The following is a 12,989-nucleotide window of genomic DNA, read 5'->3' as shown; positions in this document are numbered from 1 at the left end:
CTCTACGGATGAATGAGCTAAATCAAAGTAATCATCCATGCGCTCAATCCAATCCTTGAGAACCTTGGCTATATCTTTGCCTTCTCCACCAATGCTTGGCCGTCTTTTCAAGTTTGAACTTAACAATGATAGCCTTGTTCTCTGCGGATGAATGAGCTAAATCAAAGTAATCATCCATGCGCTCAATCCAATCCTTGAGAACCTTCGCTACATCTTTGCCTTCTCTGCTAAAGTTTGTTGGTTCTGACTTCCAAAGCATAACATCGATGTCACGATCGATGATAGTCGGTTGAGGTGCAATAGGGACATTGACATTAGCAGAAATTCCATTTCCTCTAGGACACATGATCTATTTCTACATATGTCAAAAGCCAAAATCTTATTATCAATATATTACATTAATCTTCCCACATTATGAGTCAAAAAGGGTGGGCAGGAGGGATTTTTTTTTAAAAAGCCATAATTTTCTAAGGAATGGGTAGTCATTTACACCCCATTGAAAAACAAGACCTAATTACGAGACGTTAGAAGTCACCCGAAAATGTCATTAACTAAAACAAACATTCAAAGAAATTCTTGATACACTTGTTGAACACTTCAGTCACTTTACAATAACTCAAACCAAACACTTCCACTCAAGAAGACAAGTCAAACAAGTACCATCAACCAATGTCACTTACAGATGCATCATGAATACAATATCCTTTCTCAAACAGCACGCATGAACGCGTGCATGATGCATAACTAACCCAACTAGTATCAATCTTTAGGCTATCCCCATAACCTTAAGCATTTGCTTTGATACGAGTGAGTAGCGTTAAATGGTAACATTGCATTTGAACTACATTTCTACTCAAATGTATATATTTTTTATCAAAGTTTTAACCTAGTGTTCATTCTCTCTTTCCGTAATAGCCTTTTTCCATACAAACACCTTACCCTTCTTAGATCTTTATGCATTTACATCATATTTCTCTCTTCATGCTAAATGTAAATAGTAAACTTAATTCTACTCTCCTAGTTTTTTTACTACATATTCTTTTAACTAATTACCTTTACTAATTTAAATATCTATCTACATCCCATAATTTGTAAATAAATAATTTATGGGTACTTATCTTACCCATCTTCTCTCAAGGGTAGGGTTAACCTTGTAGGCCTTCCCTTCCCCACCACTATGTGACCCAACTCTTGGATCATTTACTTGTGTTGGTCAACAAATCTTAAATATAATGTTTATCCCCAATAAATCAAAATTTATTGGAGCCTACCTCATTTGTTTAAGGTGGATTCTCTTTTGAAAAAAGCATGCTACACCTTGGATGCATGCTAAAGGGCCCCCTACAAGGAGACTTGGTTCAAAAGGTGTTTTGGATGCATCTTGAACGCCTTAGCTCGTGGGTATACTTGAGGAACACTCCAAAATTAGATTAAACACTTTTAGCAGGTCAACTTTGCCTTTTACAGCACCCAATTCTAAGTTATAGGCTGAAAGTTATGGTGAAAACAAAGTGCTGCGGACACTGTTACTGCAGGTCAAAGTTACAATCAGGTGAACCACAAAGGTGAAAAGTTTTCTTGACTTCTCCAACATTCTAAAATACCAATGGGGAGTTAAAAACCACTTGCATGTGGAGGGGTCGTCTCAAGATGCTTCCAGAGACACAACAAACAGGATGGGGACACTCTGCAAGAGCCACTAGAGGGACATCATGGTGGGGCCCACATACATTATCAACCCTTATGGAGCGTCCACGACTTAAAAGGCTATTTTTAATGAAAAAATAAGTCCCTTATTTGAATAATTGAAGGAATGGTCAAAAGGGAACCTAACTATAGTTAATTACCTACCCTAGTCAAGTTTAACCTAACCCAAGGTCTTGTACAGCTATAAAAAGGCCCTTTGGCAAGCACAAAAATACACACACCTACTCCATTGCTACAAATAGGCTCCTCTAAGGTTAGTTAAGCCCTAATCTCTCTCTCCTCTTGTCTCCCTATCCATTTCCTAAGCTCGCTATCATAAGCGGCACCATAGAGAGAGCATCAATATGCTATTGCTACCATTCTCTTGCAAACATTTCTCTTACCATACTCATCCCTAAATAAGGATTGTAGATTCTATATGAGAGCAAGGATATCAAGTTCAATGATCTATCTCATGGTTTGATCAACAAATTGTTTCAATTGGGGTGTCGTCGTCACACTTTTTCTCTAAACGCATGTAAAATTGGTAAGCATATCTTGGCAGCTTCTCATATTTTATGCTCATTGGGTTGCTTGTTTGTTGAGAAAGTTTTTTCTGCAACATGGTGTATATTTGCTTGGCTTCTCTCCTTATGTTGTGTGTAAGTAAGTCTTGGGGCTGCATAGATGGAGAAGAGCTCTCTATGCATGCCGCCTTATGTGTGTAACTAGTCTCTTCTTTTGGGAAAGGAAAGCAGTTGTCAAGTATTTGTGCATTATGGTGTTTTGAGTTTTGAGGTTTTGTGCTTGCTTTTCTTAGAAGTATATGAGCACTAATATGGTGAAGGTCAATCTTTGCATGTGAGTTTGTGCAGTATTCAAAGGGATTGCTTAAGGAGTGTGTGTTGAATGGTTGAAGGGCATTTTGTGTTGAAGCACATAAGGAAGGTGTGAGTGTGTGTGTGTGTGTGTGTGTGTTGTATATAGTTTGTTTTGGTTTCCTTCTTTCTCCATAAAAGAGGGTGGTGCCCCTAAGAAATATGAGTGTGTAGGGTCTCACAGAGTGGTTGTCTGGTGGGAGCGGAGCCTTGAGTTGAGCCCCATCTCAAAAAATCCGCTCTCATAAAAGTGGTGCCCCCACTGAGGAACTTTCCTAATTGCCTTCTATTCTCCTCATGAACAATAGAGTTGCACCATATGCTTTTCATTTTTCACAACGCATCAGAATTAACATTTGTGTAGATCGCAAATTTTTTTACCAACAACGCATTGTTTGTATGTTTGGAGCAGAAAGACTTGTTGAAATCTTGGCATCTCCAAATCCCATCATTCTTCCATTCATTAATTATGATGATTCATTTGATGTCCATGTTTTTATTTTGTTTTGAGGCAGGGACAAGAGGCGCTTAGATAGCGATCCACTCAAAGGAAACTTTCTTCAAGAGAAAGAAAAAGGAGAACACATTGTCACATGAACCAACCTGGAGCTGCTTCTCCTTTTACACCCATAGCTCGTCAATCTGTGCACATCATAATTGCTACAAAATTTAGATTTCAAGCAACCATTAGGAGTATTTTTGGACCCACTCACCTTAATGAAATTAATGCCTCAATCAACCCTTTTATTTTGCCTATGATAAATTATGAACTAACACTTGATGTATATATTTTCATTTTGATGTGATCACTCATCGTAGTCAAAACTTTGTGGTACACAAGCCTCCTTGTATTGTAAAAATGTCAAGCACTTTTCCTACCTTTCATTCTAAAAATGGTGAGGATGCACAAGAATTTCTGGATAATTTGGAGATGGAACACCTCATCTCTGGGAGAGATCAAGAAGAGGTAAAGCTGCGTGCTTTTCCACTCGTTCTCAAAGGGGAGGCTAAGGCATGGTACGAGGCCTTGCAACCTCAAAACAAAACCAATTGGGAGAGGCTACGTGAAATTTTTCTTGCCAAATTTGGGCAAGGAGATACTCCAGAGGGTCTTTGGAAGTGTCTACTTCAACATAAACAGGTATTCCTTGAAGACTACCCATCTTATGAGGCCGTTTTCCTTAACCTATGGGATAGATGGGAGGCTACCTTACAAAACCAAGGTGGTGCACCAAACTTTCTAAAGAAAGATAGGTTCATGGCTGGCTTGTATCCAATTTTGAAGACCAAGGTAGAGTTAAAATTCCCATCAACATTTGAGGAAGCACGTAAGGTGGCCATGGTCAAATTCAAGAAGTTAAATTTTCAAGCACATAGAACAAGGGACCTAAATGAAGTCATTGAGAGGGATTCTTCACCAAGCATGGGAGCACAAGTTAGGGGATCTCTTGCCCAAACTTCACAAATAGGGGAAGGATCACAACAAGAGATCTTGCAAAGATTAACTCAACAACTAGAGAGTCTCACCTTGAATCTAGTGCAGGGCCTACCCCAGCAACGACAACCAAGAGAAGGGAATCGCAATCAACGACGTCAAGCACAAGAGTTGAGATGCTGAAATTGCAACGAAGTTGGTCATGGCATGTATAATTGCCCTCACCCTCGAAGGCTTCCAGGGGACATATACCCTCCTAGACCCCATCCGCTCATGGTGCAGGAAGAGCATGCTCAAGCCCCACATATTCTTCGTCGACCACCACCACCTCCAGTGGCAAACATCCCTCCTGTCCCACCAGTGCAGGAAGAGAGAGGAGTAAACGTCATAAAGCTGGAAGAAGAGATAGAGGTGAGCCCTATACATTTTGATGTTATGCCAGCAGAAAAGCGCACAAGAGCACACAACAAGGATGAAGACACAAGGAATGAAGAGTCAGAACCTGCAAGGAAGGAGAGGAAGAAAAAGTCAAAGAAGGAGGAAGGAGGCAAGAAGCAGAGGTCAAGGCGAAGGGAGATCGGCATCAACGATTTTCCATTAGGAAAGAATATGGAACCCTACAACATCTTAGAAGATTTGCAAACTCAAAAGCCCAATATTTCTTGGCCTCAACTCCTACATCTATCACCCAAGATGAGAAAGCACTGGTCCAAACTTGTAAGCACAAGACTCCCAAGAAAGAAAGAAAACGTGACAGTAAAGGCATTGACTTCAAAGCCACAACAAGATGTGGAACCTATTGTAGATGCTTATGTGAGGGGTAGGAAGGTATCCAATGTGTATGTTGATGCTGGAGCACAAATGTGTGTGATCACGGAAAGAGCAATGCATAGACTAGGGATTGAAATCACTAAATCCTCTAATTGTCAAGCTAGGCTGGCCAACAATGCAAGTGTGAAGTGCCTAGGGATCATCGAGAATGTAAAAGTTTATGTATGTAATATAGATGCACGTGTGGACATGTATGTTATGCCAGCCAAGGGGGAGGGCTATCCCATCATCCTAGGGAGGCCTTGGCTCATTGCTGTGAATGCAGATCAAAAATGGGGACGAGGACAATTGATTCTCAAAAAGGGGCAACATGTAGTATACGATTGGCATGAAGGAAAGCAGCTCGACATCAACTATGAGACCACGGCTGATGAAGAAAGTGAAGAGAGTTTTGGCTCAAGCGACGAGGAAAGTTCAACCACTACATCCAATAGCGAAGAAGAATCATCTTTGGAGGTAATGGGAATCATCTTCAACACATCAAAAAATCCATCAATAGAGGTTGACCCAACAAAGGAGCAAACAAAGGATGACAAAGGTGACCACAAGCACTTTGGAGACTTTGAGAGGATGCTTGCAAAAGATCTTACCCCTGAGGAGAAGAGTTCCTACATCGATATGCTCAAGAGGTATCCCAATTTGTTTATCACTGATTACTCACAAATTAGAGGTGTGGATGTTATAGAGCATGGCATAGAATTAAAACCAGGTACTAAACCTGTGGCTCAAAAGCTAAGGCGCCTAGGAAAAATACAACAAGAGGCACTTTTGACAGAGGTTAACCGACTCCTCAAAGCTAGTTTCATTTACCCTGTGTCTAACTCTGAGTGGGTGTCCCCAATTGTGGTAACCCCTAAAAAGAACGGAAAATGGAGGGTCTGTGTTGACTACAAACCACTCAATGCTGCAACAAAGAGGGATCATTTTCCTCTTCCTTTCCAAGATGAAATCTTAAACGAAGTAGCCGGCTATGAATGTTACACAGTGTGTGATGGGTATTCAGGGTATTTTCAAATCAGAATAGCAGAAGAAGATCAGTTAAAAACCACTTTCATCACACCTTGGGGTTGCTTTGCCTATAGAGTGATGCCATTTGGGCTCACAAATGCTCCTAGTACCTTTATAAGGTTTACAACTCTTGTCTTTCAGCCCTTCTTTGGAAAGTCAATTAGGGTTTTTATGGATGACTTCTGTATCTATAGTAGCCAAATACTTCATTGCCAAAAAGTTGAGGAGGGGCTTAGGAGGCTTCATCAATTTGGGGGACAGCTTAATCCTGAGAAGTGTCACATTGCAGAGTCACAAGTGGTATTTCTAGGTCATGTGGTTTCTTTGCAAGGAATTCAAGTGGATCCATCAAAAGTAAATGCTCTCTTGTCACTACAACCACCAACGACAACCAAGGAGCTCATGACTTTCAACCACAAAGTAAGGTACATGTCTCGTTTCATTCACCTTCTAACAGAAGCTATTGCACCTTTGCACAAGCTAGCAAACAAACCCACATTTGAATGGAGAGAGGAACACGAATGATGCTTTACTGAAGTAAAGGGTATTCTCAAATCTCTTCCAACAATAATGCCACCAAATCCAAAGGATACATATTACATCACGCCAAGTGTAGGAATGGAGGCCATCGGTGTAGCTCTCATGCAAAAAGACCCAAAAACATGCTACATGAGGCCAGTATACTTTGCAAGCAAAGTCATGACCGCTGCAGAGAAGGGCTACACCGGTATTCACAATTATGTTTGCGGTAAGAAAGTTCCGATCATATCTCTTACCTGCACCATTTGTCATTCTCACCATGGAAAACAATTTACCATATGTTGTGCAACACATGGGCCTCTCATCTAGGATAGCCAAATGGGTTCTAGAACTTCAAGAGTTCGAATACACTTTTCTTGTGGAAGATAGCACAAGGGCAGGTCTTGCAGAAATTCTCACATACAAAGTGAGAGAAAGGAAAGAGTCACCAAAGGCAGGAGACAAAGCTACACCACAAAATAATGAGGAGGAGATGGACAATGCACAAATTTTGTGCTTTGATGGAGCTTACCGACGATAACACGATCAGGCAGCAGGGGGGGTTCTTATTCTAAGTCCACAAAGGGAAGTTCTTGTTAAGAAAGGTATCACCTTGGAAAATGTTCATTCTAATAATGAGGTTGAGTATGTCACCTTAAAGTTGGGGCTTGAAGAATGCAGAAAACTTGGCATCTAAAGACTTATAATAAGAGGTGATTCCTTACTAGTTATTAGGCAAATCCAAGGGATATGGAAGTGCAAGAACCCTACTCTAGTGGAGTGGCTTAGACAGGTGAAAGATTTGATAAAGAACTTTGAAGCTACACAGGTACAGCATGTTGTGAGAACCCTCAACAAGGAAGCATATTATCTCGCCAATGAGAAACTTCAGATCATGGTGGGAGGTGTGAAGCTCTACGAACCAAAGTACCAAGGCCAAGAGGAATTGAAGGACATCATATTTTTCCTCCAAACTGGTGAGTGCCCTAAACACTTGGATAAAGTGCAAAGGCATAGATTGGTAAAAAAGGCAATTCCTTACCAACTCATAGGAGATGATTTGTATCATAAAGGGAAAGATTTGGTGTTAAGAAGGATGCCCTCTGTTCAAGAAATAGAGAGAATCCTCTTTTCATGCCATGATGATGTCTGTGGGGGTCATTTTTCTCATGATATTACAAACAGGAAGATTTTTCAAGCAGGGTTTGTTTGGCCAAGTCTACACCGCGATGTTCAGCATTGGTGTAAGTCATGAAAAGATTGTCAGATTGCTGGAAATCGAAGACTCACTTACGAACCTCGAGTTCCAATAATTTTGTATGGTCCTTTTGAGAAGTGGGGTGTGGATGCAATAGGCCCCTTACCTCGCACATCTACCGGGAAGGTCTTCATCATTGTGGGAGTAGATTACATGACACGATGGGCGGAGGCAGCAAGTACAACACGAATTACAGCTGAGGAGGTATCAAAATTTATCTTTGATCACATATGCAGTAGATTTGGCACACCATTAGAGATTTTTTCAGATCGTGGTCCAGGGTTTAGAGCAGAGCTCCTAGATAATCTTTTGACAAAGTTAAAAGTCAAACATTTGCATTCTACACCTTACTACCCTCAGTGCAATGGGTTGGTTGAAAAGGTGAATGGAATGATATGTAAGATCATTTCTAAGCAGGTTGCAGATCGACCAAATGACTAGGATCGTCATTTTACGGCTGCTCTTTGGGTGTACAGAACATCTTTCAAGGTATCCACTCAATTTACTCCTTTTCATTTGGTATATGGATAGGAGGCACTCCTTCTTATTGAGGTGGAGATTGCAAGCCTACGCATTCTCTCACGGGGAGCAAAGAGGAGAAAACAAGCTTTGGAGGAAAGAAATTTAGATCTTCAACGACTTGAGCTTGATAGAGAAGAGTCCATTGACTATTACATTGCCGAAGCCACAAGCCAAAGGGACAAAATCAACAAGAATCTCAAGGGGAAAGGATTGAAGGAAGGTATGTTGGTTCTTCGCTATGATAACCGACTTGATACTCGACTTGACAAAACGTTTTTGCAAAGATGGGAGGGACCTTTCATGATAAAAACAAAGTTTGGGAATGGTAGTTACAGATTAGCAGATTTATCAGGAAAACTCTACAAGACCAGAGTCAATGGATGGAGATTAAAGCCCTACTTTCAACGTATCAATCCGTTGATAGGAAGTCATCTACCTACATCGTCTAAGCTCCAAATTGGCATGGCTCCCTTCGGCTTGGCAAATTCTCCACCTATTTTTAAAGCTTTGATGTGCAAAGAAGAACCAGCCTTGGAATCTCAACATACCCAAGGCAACCCTCCCATCTCCGATTTATGGGATTGAGGTAATGAAAAGCAGGTCTAATGGAGTAAAAGAGTGTATATCACTCCTCCTTTTTTAGAAAAATAAGAAAAAAAAGAAAAAAAAAGAAGAAAAAAAAAAGAAAGAAAAGAAAAAGAAAAAAACTCTTTTGATTCATCTAGGAGCATGAATGATCCTAGATGAAGGGGGAGGGCTAATATGAGTAGCGTTAAATGGTAACTTTGCATTTGAACTACATTTCTACTCAAATGTATATATTTTTTATCAAAGTTTTAACCTAGCGTTCATTCTCTCTTTCCGTAATAGCCTTTTTCCATACAAACACCTTACCCTTCTTAGATCTTTATGCATTTACATCATATTTCTCTCTTCATGCTAAATGTAAATAGTAAACTTAATTCTACTCTCCTAGTTTTTTTACTGCATATTCTTTTAACTAATTACCTTTACTAATTTAAATAGCTATCTACATCCCATAGTTTGTAAATAAATAATTTATGGACACTTATCTTATCCATCTTCTCTCAAGGGTAGGGTTAACCTTGTAGGCCTTCCCTTCCCCACCACTATGTGACCCAACTCTTGGATCATTTACTTGTGTTGGTCAACAAATCTTAAATATAATGTTTATCCCCAATAAATCAAACTTTATTGGAGCCTACCTCATTTGTTTAAGGTGGATTCTCTTTTCAAAAAAGCATGCTACACCTTGGATGCATGCTAAAGGCCCCCCTACAAGGAGACTTGGTTCAAAAGGTGTTTTGGATTCATCTTGAATGCCTTATCTCATAGGTATACTTGAGGAACACTCCAAAATCAGCTTAAACACTTTGATAAGGTCAACTTTGCCTTTTACAGCACCCAATTCTTAGTTAGAGGCTGAAAGTTATGGTGAAAACAAGGTGCTGCGGACACTGTTACTGCAGGTCAAAGTTACAATCAGGTAAACCACAAAGGTGAAAAGTTTTCTTGACTTCTCCAACATTCTAAAATACCAATGGGGAGTTAAAAACCACTTGCATGTGGAGGGGTCGGCTCAAGATGCTTCCAGAGACACAACAAACAGGATGGGGACACTCTGCAAGAGCCACTGGAGGGACATCATGGTGGGGCCCACATACATTATCAACCCTTATGGAGCGTCCACGACTTAAAAGGCTATTTTTAATGAAAAAATAAGTCCCTTATTTGAATAATTGAAGGAATGGTCAAAAGGAAACCTAACTATGGTTAATTACCTACCGTAGTCAAGTTTAACCTAACCCAAGGTCTTGTACAGCTATAAAAAGGCCCTTTGGCAAGCACAAAAATACACACACCTACTCCATTGCTGCAAATAGGCTCCTCTAAGGTTAGGGAAGCCTTTATCTCTCTCTCCTTTTGTCTCCCTGTCCATTTCCTAAGCTCGCTATCATAAGCGGCACCATAGAGAGAGCATCAATATGCTATTGCTACCATTCTCTTGCAAACATTTCTCTTACCATACTCATCCCTAAATAAGGATTGTAGATTATATATGAGAGCAAGGATATCAAGTTCAATGATCTATCTCATGGTTTGATCAACAAATTGTTGCAATTGGGGTGTCGTTGTCACACTTTTGCTCTAAACGCATGTAAAATTGGTAAGCATATCTTGGCAGCTTCTCATATTTTGTGCTCATTGGGTTGCTTGTTTGTTGAGAAAGTTTTTTGTGCACCATGGTGTCTATTTGCTTGGCTTCTCTCCTTATGTTGTGTGTAAGTAAGTCTTGGGGCTGCATAGATGGAGAAGAGCTCTCTATGCATGCCGCCTTATGTGTGTAAGTAGTCTCTTCTTTTGGGAAAGGAAAGGAGTTGTCAAGTATTTGTGCAATATGGTGTTTTGAGTTTTGAGGTTTTGTGCTTGCTTTTCTTGGAAGTATATGAGCACTAATATGGTGAAGGTCAATCTTTGCATGTGAGTTTGTGCAGTGTTCAAAGGGATTGCTTAAGGAGTGTGTGTTGAATGGTTGAAGGGAATTTTGTGTTGAAGCACATAAGGAAAGTGTGAGTGAGTGTGTGTGTGTGTGTGTGTGTGTGTGTTGTATATGGTTTGTTTTGGTTTCCTTCTTTCTCCATAAAAGAGGGTGGTGCCCCTAAGAAATATGCGTGTGTAGGGTCTCACGGAGTGGTTGTCTGGTGGGAGCCTTGAGTTGAGCCACATCTCAAAAAATCTGCTCTCACCAGGTGAGAGATACCCCTCCCCAAGGGTCTATGCACAAAATATACAATTTACATTTTTATACAATTTTCAATATACGTCAGAATTGCGGAAGCATTTGCATAGAGGAGGAGTTCTCAGCGTCCGATCAAGCATGGAGTTTAGGCCATGAGCCGGACTGCATCCAGAGGTACCTAATAACTAGTGCTACCCCTGAATTGGTGTTATGAAAGAAAGCGTACTCAAGAAAAAGTAAACTTTGTGGAGGGTGAATATACGTGTACACCGCGTTGCAAGAAGAGAGAGAGAGAGAGAGAGAGAGAGAGAGAGAGAGGGAGAGAGAGAGAGAGAGAGAATATAGTGGAGAGTGAAATAGAGTGCATAGAGACCTGAGAAGATGACAATAGAGAATCTTTAAATGCCCATCTAAATGGAACAGGCAACCATGTATTAATGCAATGACAAAATATGGGTATACCATGACATAAAAATGTTTATAAAAAAACAACTAGTGGAGAACCGGACCCTGTGTAGGGGTCGACCAGTCCACCCATCCACTTTCGCTCTACTACGAACAGAGAGAATTTCACTTCTCCAAGAGCGAGCGAGAACACCTCCATGCTACCTGAGCCAGACATAGGTGAGGCCGCTTCGCCTCCCTTCATGAACCTGAGCCTTGAAAGGATCCCAAATACCAGAAGGTGGTAGGGTATCAACACCAACCATACCAGTTTAGGTGCCATGCCTCTTCAATGACAAGCACCGGGTGTTTAGTCCAAGCCAAGGCAAGATCCCAGACGCGCTCGTCGTGTAGGTCACTCAACCCCCGATGCACGAACTGTGTAGATTAGCCTAACAAACAGAACAAGACCTAGACAATACCCTGGTCTAGTGAAACCCCAGTTAAGCGACCCTTTAGTCTAAGGCTAAGCAATGTAGGTGATCCTAGTCTTGTAGCAACGCTGCCATGAGAAACATAACACATGAGTCCAATCACAATAGCACTTCCGAGATGCACAAACAATCATTTTCCAAATAGTTAGATTGTACAGGATCTCTACCCTTACACGTCTACCATAAATCATCTTGTTTACTTCATGATCCAATCCAAAATGATAAACCATAATCCAATCACAACACATGGGTGAGCTCTCCACCCTACTTGGGTGAGGCACGACCAATCCTGCATAACCACTTTAGAACATAACATGGCTGTAAAAATTTTGGCAGCATAACCCGATCCAAAAAAAAAAACATAAGCCATAGTGGCTTCCACCATATAACTTCAACCACAATCCATGAGGGAATCTCATCCCTTAACCATAAATCATAATCACACTGAACCAACTCCCACACTTGGAGTTTGATCCATCTCCAACAATCAATCAGAGTCTACACACATGTGACCCTTAAGATGTCATTATTTCATGCATAAAAGGAGTTCGATTAGCAACTAATCATGAGATAAAAATACAATTTTGCAACATCCAACCATGCAAAGTTGATGCAGCACATATGCAATCCACCACTCTAGCACATAGAGCTAGTTTTGACCTAGAAAGATGGGAAGAAATCATAACCATGCATATGAGGCATCCATATCAATCAATGAGTTCCTATACATCATATGATATCATTCCAGCACCATAAACATGATGCAAAACAACTCCGACCTTTAAATCAACCATAAACCATAACTTCACACATATGCAAAAAAACAATTTTTGACATTTCTAAGAGCATGAAAAGCATTCAAATGAAAGTGTTTGACCTCAAATAAATGCATCAATTTCAGCTCCATAATATATACTATCACTCCATCACATCACTTTAATCATATGGTACTCATGTAACAAACAGTAATCCCAAAAGAGAGTCACTTTATTCATATTTGCCTTTGCAGTTCGGGATGTTCAACCATATGCTCTCAGATGAGTTTATGGACATCTAATAATTGAATTCATCTCACCAGAACAAACCATAAAACATACCAAAATGGCTCGGTCAACTCACGACGCCATATGGTATTCCCCCTTGATAACACTCCTAGTGTAGGTAAAACCCATAATAGATTGATTAGTAACTCGCATTCCCAAAGTGATAACAG

The 12,989-nt window shown here is 40.4% G+C and overlaps 1 protein-coding gene across 1 annotated transcript; it reads left to right on the top strand.

The window, feature by feature from the left end:
• The first annotated feature begins 474 nt into the window (after nt 1-474).
• Nucleotides 475-9,573, top strand: LOC147433215 (uncharacterized). The gene is made up of 4 exons (XM_086492048.1): nt 475-478; nt 4,493-4,719; nt 8,411-8,543; nt 9,560-9,573. The coding sequence occupies exons 1-4, from the start codon at nt 475-477 to the stop codon at nt 9,571-9,573; spliced, it is 378 nt and encodes a 125-aa protein (XP_086348174.1).
• Nucleotides 9,574-12,989: the final 3,416 nt, after the last annotated feature.

The sequence above is a fragment of the Adiantum capillus-veneris genome, chromosome 20, assembly GCF_014529385.1.
Source record: "Adiantum capillus-veneris isolate H3 chromosome 20, ASM1452938v2, whole genome shotgun sequence".
Lineage (NCBI taxonomy): Eukaryota > Viridiplantae > Streptophyta > Polypodiopsida > Polypodiales > Pteridaceae > Adiantum > Adiantum capillus-veneris.
Note: the sequence above shows the minus strand (reverse complement) of the source record. Positions and strands in the feature narration are given on the sequence as shown.

Coding starts and splice junctions, on each gene's coding strand:
- LOC147433215 (XM_086492048.1), top strand. Junction 4,720..8,410: donor AGCACTGGTCCAAACTTGTA/AGCACAAGACTC, acceptor CTTGACAAAACG/TTTTTGCAAAGATGGGAGGG.